The sequence below is a fragment of the Thermobia domestica genome, chromosome 18 (assembly GCF_964235325.1).
Source record: "Thermobia domestica chromosome 18, izTheDome1.hap1.1, whole genome shotgun sequence".
NCBI classification, from domain to species: Eukaryota; Metazoa; Arthropoda; class Insecta; order Zygentoma; family Lepismatidae; genus Thermobia; species Thermobia domestica.
In genome coordinates this window covers 14950872-14963432 of record NC_137471.1, presented here as the reverse complement: position 1 = coordinate 14963432, position 12561 = coordinate 14950872, and the positions used below count along the sequence as shown (strand labels likewise).

The window sequence follows — 12561 nt, the reverse complement described above, 5'->3', positions numbered from 1 at the left end:
AATTCCGAAATACATGTGGCTGATCACGACCCTGCTGAAATATATAGCATCCGAAGTTGTGTGAAAGAAGGACCTGACCTCGATATTCTGATCTTAGCAGGTTTAGTGGTCACTGTTAAGATTGCCTTCAAAGTGTAAAGACCGAGATGGCATCTGTACCTAATTGTGCTCATCATCATCATCATCACAACTGTTGTTCAGCTGTCATCATGTTCGACAATGTACTCTGATAGACTACTTTAACCATAATAGCGCCTAACAGTTATGTACCAGTCATTGTAGAACACATTGAAGTGGAACTCGTCCAAAAACACAACTATTTACTATTCAGTTCAGTGCTGTTGTTCATGTGCATATTGCGGCCTGAAAGTTTTGTGGTTCTTGGTGAAAGAAAGTCGACACAAACACATGCGTACTGGCAGTCCAGCATTTAGTGGGTGTCAACTAAGTCTCTATCGTCGGTCATGTTTACACGATCTCCATCATTTTATGGTATGTTCATTTTGTACAGTCCACTATCCATATGTTGCTGCGTACAGTTCTCATCTGTCTCTTGCTTCCCCGTATTTATCGCTGTCATGGTGGCATGTCCTGTACGAGCATCAACTTCGCGGTACGAGAAGCCGTCTTGTAAACGTAAACCTACTATGCGTCAAGCTACAAACCAAATCGTCTGTCTACATCAAGAAGGCACAGTGGGTCATCCGCACATACACATTATGTTCGCTTCTTCACGCTCCACTACCTCAATGCTACATACACGCTCCACTATCTACATACACGCTCCACTACCTCAATGCTACATACACGCTCCACTACCTCAATGCTACCTACACCTCCACTACCTCAATGATACATACACGCTCCACTACCTCAATGCTACATATATCACCTACTGGAGGTACTATTCTACTCAACGAAGAGAACTGAAGGATCAATAGAATAAACACACTCACTGTTCCAGTGAAATTGTAAATAGCCCGTACAACATACCATGGTGTACTAATTACGCAAAATGTGCCCGCATTACCATAGTTTCTTCTTGAAATTGCAATTTTCACAACCAGCATGGCATTTGTATTTTGCATCCTGCAACTATTTATTATTGTGTTGATTTATTTCAATCCTTAAAAAAAAGTAAGAAAATGCAAAAGTATACAAATAATCGAGCACTTTTCTTTAATAAGTGTATACGTTATTTTTTCGTTAATTAAGGTAAGAAGAAGTTTATTTTTTCCGCTTTCTACAGGAATTACACATTCAAATTCACGGGCCCATATATTATTAAGCAAACAGTAGGTTTAAGTTGAAAACAGGTTCTGATACAGCAAGGGTTTACTAAACGATATTTCTACTTACAGACAAGAGATATCAGTACAAACGAAAATTTACCAGTTGGTTCAAAGGGACATATCCTTTTGAAAGGACCGTCTTTAATGAAAGGATATTTTAAGAAGCCTAAGGTAAATACATGTTCTTTTCTTGTACGTGTACAGTTATAATAAGTTGATTTTTTATTTGCTTATAGGTGTACAACCAGGGGTAAAAGTGTAGGAGAACGCGGAGAGACGACGTTCTCCCACTTCTAGAAAATATATGTGGCATCCACCCACTTTCTAAAACAATTACAATGGGCAAAGATAGGAACGGGGAACGGCGTGACGTCATGCATCCCCCTACCTTTTCAGATCCACTTTTTCCCCTGTGTAGAACATTTCATTATATTTGGTAATTGCTGAGTAAATCGATTTCATCACTTCCGTACATTATCAAAATGCAAGGTTCAAGTGACAGTAACGAGTTTTGGACATTTATAAATATAAGTATCGAGGAAATATGAGGAACTATTGATACCTCGCCATTGTTGAAACTTTGGTCTACATGTCAGATACTCGTGGTTAGCGTTACTCTACAGCAAGTTCATTAAAAGAAAAGGAAACAAATAGACGTAGTTGGAAACTGTTTCTCAAATCTTTCAGCACCTGGTCCTGGCCACGTCAAGTTCAGCAACAAGGCTATATGAGACGTGGACCTACTGATTAACATGGAATCCGAACCACATGAACTCCTGCGGAGAATCGAACCCGGGTCTTCCACGCCAGAGGCGCGTACGCTACCGCTTAGCCACGAAGAGGCTCAACTTCAATCTAATATCCAGGTTTCTATACAGCCTGGGCGCATAGTGCTAACGTAACGTCCGCCTCAGGTGTGTAATGTCTAAAAGCCCCCCAAAAAATTAGCATTACAATACCTGATTAATCAATATGGTCATCGTTTACAGCCACATAGTTTTACCATCGCTCAAATGATTGCATTTCATGGCAAAAGAAGTTTTGGATTTACAATGCGAGGAAGCCCTGAAACGCACGTTGCAACTCTCCATCATCAGGGAAGGTCTTCCCTCCCATGAAGAGGTAAGAATTCCGAAAGAGGTAGTAGTCAGTGGGAAATACATAGGGTGTATATAGTGTATGATGACGGGTTTCATACTCCAACTCGTGGAAAGCCTGTACCTTCCTTTACGTGACAGCATTGTCTTACAACACGAGGACACCATCTGTTCACTATTGCCCCACGCTTACGGACAAATTGGTGGTAAATTCCATACAGTTCAACACTGTAGCGATCTGCATTTCTGACTTCATCTCAGCTGAGGGAAATAAGATGAGTTATTCTCACCACAGATCACCATACCATCAACAGCACCTTCTGTGGATGGAGAGGTGGTTTCTGGAACCATCCTCGACGTTGATCACGATCCTATCGATCCACAGATCCACGCGGCATGAACCCAATTTTTTCATCTTACTCATTGCGCGCACTCGCTGAATGGTAGGGGGTATAGTGTATACCTTCTCGTCTGTAATGGAACGAACACTTTTTCAAGGGTCTACTTCCATGATGTTTATGAAGTGCTCATACAAACATGATATTTGTCGGTGTTCATATGGTTCATTTCACACTGATATGTCACTGGAGCAAATTTGACATACTAACACGAATAGTGGCTTCATTCGCCATTCTTGACCCAAATACATTATTAATCTTTTTATGGCTTGCTGTGCATAATGTCATAATTTGAATCGTAAAGAAAAGTTACTTACAATTGTGTGTTCTCCATGGTAAACTTTCATATGACGCTGTTCTACAATGCGCTACCTTGTGACAGATGTGTGTCCTTAGACCATCCCCATATTATATTGTTGAGGAGAGGTTCTTACCGGACATCAAAGCAAACACTTCATTCGCTCCAAGCTATTATTCGAGGCAATGTATGGAGCAACTGTAAGACGTTTTATTTCCACGCACTCGAGAATAACAATTTCAGTACTTAGCCTATTACATAGAAATTACGAAAGGATTGTAGGAGCACCAGTAAAATTATGATATAAGATTATGAACAAGTAAAAGGCTAATAATGTTTTATCATTATATTTATTACACATTATATTTATTAAACAATTATTGCTTACAGGAAACTAAAGAAGCAATTGATGAAGAAGGTTGGCTTCATACAGGAGACATCGGTTACATTGACGATAAAGCGAGAGTTTTTATATCAGATAGGATGAAGGAAGTCTTCAAATATTTAGCTCACCACGTAAGTATTTTGTATCACATAGGATGACGAAAATATTTAAATATTTAGCTCGTCACGTACTATAAAATGGAGTGAAGAAAGTGCTCAAATTTATAGCTCATCATGTAAGTATGTTCACCTAATTTCAAACAGCATGAACTTTATCAATATAATGAATTATTAATTTTGAAGTAATGCTGTGAAAACCGGATATCTAGGTCATCTACAGGTTATTCAAGGGCGAATCAAAATTATCTAATGTTATATTTTTCGTTCTATAACCTGTTTGCTCGAAAGTAGAGGTTAAACATATAAATCATTTTTGTACATATTCATCTTTCTTGTCAGTGCCCTTGGTCCAGCGATCCAAAAGCTTGCTTGTTCCTTCCAAGAGGAACGCTTTCAGTTGATCGTGAAGCCATATTTGCACCGTTCCTTGAATTTTTTAGGGAGAACCATGACTAACGTTCAAGAAGACCCTATCTTATAGAGGGTTAACTCCCCTTTTCCAGAACCATCTCTCGACCTTGCTTAATCTTGTCGCCCATGATGGAGGTTGACAGTTGTCTTATTTAATTTTCGTGTGTCACATTTATCCGGCCTTTTTAAACATTTTGATCCACGGGTAAACACTTTTACGTACCAAAGTATGTCCCCTATTGTGATTAAAATATATTATGTATTTCAAATCTTTTTACAAGAGAAATTGGATTACTATTTGTTTTTCCTCCTTGGCGCAAACTGCTAGCAAAGTAGATAGAGTTCCACGGTAATAGACGAAAGGCAAATGGCACGATCTGGATCAAATTTTGCACACATGATCAACATTCATACTTACTGTAAGGCCGCGTGCAGAGAAAGCAGAATGAAGATTGTGAAGATGTGTTATTCACATCCTCCTATATTCACTACATCACTTTTTTAGATTCTCACTGGTTGAAAAATCTAAACATTTGAGAAAGCGTATTGAGAATAGCAACAAATATGTAAAGCACAACTTGTACTAGCCTAATGAGATACATTCTTTTTCAAAGCCATCATCAGAAAAAGTACATGTTGCACCGGTATGTCTGGTGTAGTGTTGAAAGCTTGTAGATCTCTGAAAGATTCTGAAAGAAAAGCTAAACAAAACTTACATTTTGTTTTTGCTTACCAAAGGGAAATAAAGACAGAAATGTCTTTTAGAAATCTACATATTTATTTAAGTTGTTTCTTTACATTTTGTAGCAAAAGAGCAGAAACGATTATTTCTTCTACTGTCAGTCTACCCATTTTGTCAACCCTCTTGAAAGTAAATACTATAAATTACGATGCTGCTAGCGAGATATGATATATAAAATCAAAAGAAATATCACAATAGTAAGAAGTGCAGCTGTATTTAGTTGTATGCGAATTCTACATTGATGTTTATTATCCTATTATTATCCTGAGATTTGCCTGAGAATGGCTACCAATTATCCCAGGACTAACTTCACATTGTCCCTGAACTCTCCCAAGATTAATTTCAAAATGTCTACGAATTCTTCTCAGGCTGATTTGATAATAGTTATGAACTCTATTAAGGCTGACACTGATTTTGAGAACGGCGACGATTAACTAGCTAAGACTGACTTCAAAGTGGCCACGATCTCTGTCAAGACTCATTAGAATATGATAAGAAACCCTCCCAAGACTGACTCGAGAATTACTATGAACGCTCACAAGACTGACTTCGGAATGGCAGGCACGAACTCTAGAAGTGTGACTAGAGAATAGTCACGAACTCTCTAAAGACTGACTTAGAAATTACCATGAATTCTTTAAGGAGTACCCTCAGAATGGCTTCAAGCGTCGTTTGCTCCAATTTCTTTGAAAAATAAAAAATGTCTTCGTGGGCACAAGAAAGTCTATCTCTGTATGAGAAAAGTACCTACAAATACGAAAATTATATTTTCTTAGGTTATAAAATTGACTTAAAGAATAAAGAAGGATTCGTAGTATGACCCTTCACCCAACAGTAATGTTGTCGCAGAAAGAAAGAAAGGACGCAGGTCTGTCTTGCAAACAATGTGAGGCATGACTTATGTCCAAGATTTATTTGAGAAATCATACCAAAATATTTTCCTGAGACGCCATTTTTTTTTCCTGGTCGGGAACGAATACACATCATTACTACATAGCTATACAAAATGCGATACTCTTATCTGAATTCACTATAATCTGTTATTCTGTCATTAAATTATATCATTATTATAGATATACCACACTAACTTGATACCTAGTGTTCCGTTTCTAGCGCTGCTATCGGCAGAAGGAATTCCACTCCCTTTCGCTAAGACTCTCTCGCTTAGCAACAGCTGAACCTTTATTGGCTCAACGTGGGTGTAGGAGGGTGTGAGCTTTAGTTCGCATTTTTGCCACGGCTCAAGACATTTTGGCAGCACTATAATAATATTGTTTTTTTTTTTTTAAGATCTCACCCAGTGAACTTGAAGGACTTCTTCAGAAACATCCGTCTGTGGTATCAGCAGGTGTTTTAGGTGTTCCAGATCCTCAATGCACTGCTCTTCCTCGTGCGTACGTGGTGAAGAAACCTGGACATAACGTTACAGCAGCGGAATTAGAAAAATATGTTGAAGGTATAACAGCTTTTGAATATGTTTTTCTGCTTTTATCATTCGTTAACAAAATGGTAAGAATTATTATTCTTAGATGATGAAATATTGTTCATTCTATCGATATAATTCCCTTATATACACTGTTAAGTTAAATAAATAAAACTAAACTCCAACGGCAACAGTCCATACGAGGACAAGTTCTACCAATCGCCTGGTGAAATTCATTTCTTTGGGATGTTGTGTGGTCGGCACATCGTTTCCTTTCGCCATTAATGTTGGCTTTCTAGACAGGAATTCGACACTCTTTTCTTTCAAGTACCTCCTCAATTGTCTTCGACACTCTGGATGGACCCACCATGTCATGAATATGAAATGTCACTCATCTCCCCTCTGATCAGACTCGATACTGCTTAACTTGGCTGATATCACGAGAAGTGGTATTTCAATACTACTTGGGCGTTTGTAATGTTAAGTAAATACCGACCTACTTTTCGCAAGACTTAATATTGGTTTATTTTTCTTGTTCGTAAATCACACAAATCTGCCATTTAGTGTAAATATACTACGAGACAGGAACGACGGTAATAAAACTTGAAAGGTGAAGAGATAACAGATAACATTTGTGACTAGAAGGGATTAGAACCTGCAACAGACCGCTCATGTAATCGCGAACTTAATACCTTGGACTGGTCGTCCATCTCAGTTAGTTCTTCGTGCAACTGAAAGTATTGCTATCTTCCAACTTCGCCTAACATTTTATCAGCTATTGTCATCAGATAAAAATCATATCCACCATTTTATAGGCGTAATGCGAATTTACATTTGGTCTAGTTCTCTTTTCGCCTAACGATATTATCATGGGGGGAAATCCCTCTATATAAAGTAGAAGATCTGACAGTGTCTCAATCCAGCGCTGAAACTACAAACCACAGTTCCAACTTCTTGAGGTAAAAGTAACATTTCAAAAGTCTAGCATGTAGAAGTGAACGTTTTATATTTCTTTGTTATCGTTTAAACGAAAAGTAAGTTTCTTTATTCGTTCATAAAAGTTTGTGATGTCGTACTATGTTTTGACAAAATTTGACTGTGGCTATCTATGTCTGTTGCAGAAGGGCTGTGTATTTATCACACATATTCATGCTCTTAGCTTATATTTGCCAATAAACCTTTCACTGGGTATGGAACTTACCCATGCACTATGTTAGTGTGAATGAAATGCCCGCTTTGACGTCTGGTGTGAAAGTCAGCTCAGCATTACAATGCAGAGATAGACTAAGGTCACACGTCCAGCAAACAGGTCCCGGGTTCGATCCCAGCCTCCACCAAGTGAACTTTGTGGTGGACAAATACCGTTTGCGTCAGTTTCCTCAGGATTCTCCCGTTTCCTCCCATTTTCTTCATTCTACCATTTCATTCATTTCTCATCATCACCGTCTCCTTTAGCCTAGCCAGCATAACCGTGGGACGTAAAACTCAAAGATTTCATTTCATTTTTCATTTTACGTCCAGCAAACAGGCTGGGGTGCCAAGACAGTCAGGAGCTATCGTCATATAAAAGTTGACCATGGAGAACGCACAATTGCAGGTTTTTTTTCTACTAATGCAAACCAAGATATTCCGCACAGCAAGGGATCCAGAACTTTGGTTTCTCACTTATTGCCATTCAAAGGTGGGTTTGTACTTAATGGAACGGTATTATATATCGCTTGCTATCAATAAAATTCATTCACTCTTGACTAAACTCGGCTTAGTATGAGTATGATATGTTAGTTTAAGTTTCCAAGTTGTTGGCAACTAAATTTCAATTTTGAACTCAAAAAACTCAAGAAAATATAGCCGACCTTAACGAAACTTTATATGGTGCTAGACCTTTACAAGTCTAGTTCACATGCAAACTTAGTATCAAGTATTACTGATCTGGTGTGCAGATCGTTAATAAGCAACCGAGTTAAGGTGGATCACCACCCGGAAGTCAGTACATATTTCAGCTCGTTCCCTTAACTACTGCGCAATGAAACGTTACATATTTTAAATATTGTACTATAAGATAAAGTTATGTTTCAGCTACAACACAAGATACTGATTCATTTTGTTGTATCTTCTGATATTGAAAAAGTTAACAAATAGAAGAAAATATTTGATTCGTTTTACAATGAGCACACAAGATGGCACTTGATGTTAGATCTTACAAGAAGTGCTCAATTTTATGAAATATTTATTTGAATATGTAAAGTACTTTAAAGTAACGATCTTATTACAAAATAGATATATTCCTTGACCGTTTTTCGTGTTATGTTTCACATTTTATTTAAATATTAATTTACATTTAAGGAAATAGATTTTGAGAAGAAACTTGCGCAGAACGCCATAATGCGTTGTTGCCAAATTTGTGCGTTTCATTCCTGGATTCTAGCTTTGCAGTTCGAGAAGCGAAACTTAGGTGTGAATTGTGGTAAGGGTCAAAAACTAATTTCTCCAGTAAATATCCAAGCAGAATTCCATGATTACTTCCGTTATTATGTAGCATCAGTAAACACTCGACACTAACTGGCAACGCCGCACTATTCAAGCAGTTTTTATCATAGCACCGAGAACACCTAGTGATTCACCTTAATTACTCATCAAAACTGTGTTTGGATTCAGTGAAATCAAGAAATTTTACTAAAATGTAATATTGATGGAACTCATGCGATTTTGACCAAAATTAGCATGGTGGTAAAGCTTGACAATATTAGTAGGCGTATCAAACATTATAGTGTGCAGACCTTCGGTTACTGAGTTATTGTCAATGAGACTTAGGCTTTGGATTTATTCTTCATTAAGCCTAAACGTTAACTTTGATCTGTAATAAGACCGGAATCAAAAGCCTGTACAACAATATTTTATTATGTTTACTAATCTTTTCAAGTTCTACTACTATTTCAGATATAATCTCAGGAGACCTTTGATTCTCGAGATATTGGCCTTCAAAATTAAGATGTGTATATATTTCAGTCGAAATCCAAAATTTTGCTGGCCAATAACTCGAGAATCAAAGGCCTGTCATGATACTTCACACATGCATTCAGTTTGTTAAAATTATTCAACATTTCAAATTAGGTTAAGACGATACCTTTAGTTTTTGGTTTAATGGTCATCAAAATTCAGGTTCCAACTTATAAAATCTGTTAAGGAAGGTAAGTGCAGTGTGTGTTTGTAATAAAAATGTAACAGAAATCAATTAAGAACAATTTTATTTACTGAAACACAATTATAGTATAACAATAACAATAAGCTTGTGTGTATTTCTATTAAAATTACCTGCGTTTAAAGTCTTGATAAATATTATTAGGTTGTTTTTCTGTTTGTTTGGTTGTTTGCTAAATTAAATCTTGCAACTTAAAGTTCACGCACTTCCACCCTAATTAGAGCATGAATTTGTGTGCCTATACGTAAACTTAATAATATTACAATGTTTCCACATAATATTGGCTCTATTATCCATTCCGCCTTACTTCTAAACCGTGATAACCGAAGCCACATGCAAAGCGTACTGATTCACTATTGGCCAATCCAGTGTCGTACAGGCTAAGTTGAGAATATATATATATATATATATATATATATATATATATATATATATATATATATATATATATATATATATATATATATATATATATATATATATATCAAGAGAGAGAGAGAGAGAGAAAGAGAAAGAGAGAGAGAGAAACTTCAACCTCAGTTGCAAAACATGATAAGTGCCAAAATCATATTTTCTGTATTGAATGAACATGTAGTACAAAACAGATCGAAAAAAAGTTCATGGGGCCGTACTGATATGAGCAAGGGGGCCCAAGAAGACTTTTTTCGGAAAGACGAGCATAGGCTTCCAGAAAGACTCAAGAAAGCATTTCCTATTGCGAAAGTACGACCAAGGCCTAAAGGTTCTGTGTCTCGTGATTCCTCAGGCCTCGGGCCCTTGGCGATTGCCGAGTAGCCAATGTGGCCAGTCCGGCAATGGGACAATCTAGTTTTATACTTCTCCGCAAAACAGTTTATCACTTTTAATTATTACTTTCACTATGAAACAAACACATGAAACAATGATATTATTATAAGCCGGGGTAAAATTAAGGAGGAACGAAGGGGTACGTCGTTCCTGTACTTCCAGAAAATATATATGATGTTCCTCCACTTCCTAAAAATAACGATGGGCAGAGATCGGCACGGGTGACGGCGTGACGTCATCCATCTCCCTACTTGTTCAGATACACTTTTATCCTTATTGTAAGTAATCAAAATATATTACAGATTACCTAATAATACCATCAAATATTTAATAAAATAACAGAAATATTACATTTAAGCATCCGCAGTAGTTATGGCGTCACATCAGCTGTGTGTGTGTCCTCATAAGTCGATAACATGACTGACATGAATCCTGTTTCTGCTGATATAACAAGCAAAATCTTTAAATAATAGCAAAATGCAGTTTGTGTTAAATGTGTTTAATATGTTGTTCTTACTAACGAAATTCGAAAAAATATCTATTTTACCTTTCTTTTCTTGCTGCTATTAAGTACTTCACACGACACAGGATTATCAAGTGTACAGTCATGTCCAAAATGATCGTCGCATATCTATAACTGTCTTCTTGTAAGAATATAATTTGATAATGATTTTGCAGGGTACTTTTAATACTGACACTATGTGTATAATCGGAAAATGTATATTTGTGGTAAATTTCATTAAAAAAAAAAAAAAAAAAAAAAGAATTATAAATACGAAAATTAGAATGAGTAAAACAAAATGTTGCTAAATGGACAAGAAAGTTTTATTTTCGTTTTATTGTTCTTATTTACTGCTCTTTTGACATGAAATTTGCCCCATACATGTCTTTGCCGACTATACACATATTAACATTATAAGAAATACTGGGCGAATTCGTTATCAAATTATATTTCTACAACAACATATTTATAGTCATGCGACAATAATTTTGGACATGAATGTACGTGTATAATTTGCTTCTCCCTGTGCGCGAGTGAAGTAGTGCATCACTATTGAACAGCGGAAGAATACGATTAATTTTGTTTATTTCCGTTTAGAGATAAACCAGAACGGATAATAGCTGATCAGGTTACTGTAAAAATCATTTGATATAAAGTGTAAAATAATTCATTGCCGTTTTCTTTGCAGAAAGAGTTCCCGACTTCAAGCGTTTACGTGGAGGAGTCATTTTCGTTGATAGCCTACCGTTTACACGAACTGGAAAACTTTCACGACCTGGTCTCACAGAACTTTTAAAGCAAGGAAATGAGCAAAAATAAGTTGTGTTGGTTCGTTTCAGAATGTCTTCACTATAGTACAAAGAGAATGCTTGAAATGACATTCATTGTTTATTATGAGAGAAAAATACTTGTGTAATAATGGCACAGTGACGTACCCTCTGAGACCACCCTCTATCTCCTACTGAAGCAATATTCTTATATGTTAATAATCGCATTTTGCTTATCACTTCTTCTTGTAAAAGATTAAACAAAAATGTTACTAGCTACTTACTGAGTATTTGTACCACTGTGTTGTTAACATAATGATAATAAAAACGAATGCAATTTTATCCAAGTGTCTCAATAAGTCCAGGTTGAACCTTAAAATTTGGTATATAACATAATATGTATGTCTTGTTTTCATTAATATGTATATATATAGTTTTCTCAGAGTCCCTTAATTATGCACAGAGAATAAAGAAGACGTTGATGATAGTAATGAATAAAATGGCGGAATAAAGAAAATAGGAGGAAACAGAAGAACCTCGAGTAAACGCACTCACATGGTTAACCAAAAGGTCCACTTGGTGCGAGCTGGAATCGAACTAGGGACCACACTAGAACTGAACTCTACCAATGAGCCACTCCAGTCCATATATATATATATATATATATATATATATATATATATATATATATATATATATATATATCGGGTGTTTTAAAACAACACCGACAACATTTGGGAAGTGATTCCTGACCCAAGATCAGACGAAAAGTATAGACCAACCTGGGTGCACAAATTCTTTCTTTCGGAGCTATAGGCTGCAGAAAATATCAGAAAATGAACTTTAAAGGTCCATAGCTTCAATACTATGGGACCTTCTGTACTCGGGTCAAGCCTTTAATTAGGAACTAGTATGTACCCTATCCAAATATCCATGTTTCAAAATGAATGTTCCACAACAATATTTATAGAGTTAGTTGGTGAATACTGCAAATTATATGCCCGTAGCCAAAACGTCTCTATAAAAATTGTTGCGTGAGTACCTTAGGATTCTGAAGCATGTACTTTTGAATAGTGCACATATTAGTTCCTAAGTGAAGTCTTGCGCCGATTACGGTAGGT

At 36.5% G+C, this 12561-nt stretch overlaps 1 protein-coding gene across 1 annotated transcript in view; it reads left to right on the top strand.

The window, feature by feature from the left end:
* Nucleotides 1-11679, top strand: part of LOC145674875 (uncharacterized) — a 77717-nt gene extending 66038 nt beyond the window's left edge. Inside the window, exons 9-12 of the mRNA XM_081745117.1 lie at nt 1362-1463; nt 3476-3601; nt 6033-6198; nt 11362-11679. Coding sequence (XP_081601243.1) covers nt 1362-1463; nt 3476-3601; nt 6033-6198; nt 11362-11492 — 525 coding nt within the window. The 3' untranslated portion in view covers nt 11493-11679. The remainder of the gene's footprint in view (nt 1-1361; nt 1464-3475; nt 3602-6032; nt 6199-11361) is intronic.
* The last annotated feature ends 882 nt before the right edge of the window (nt 11680-12561 follow it).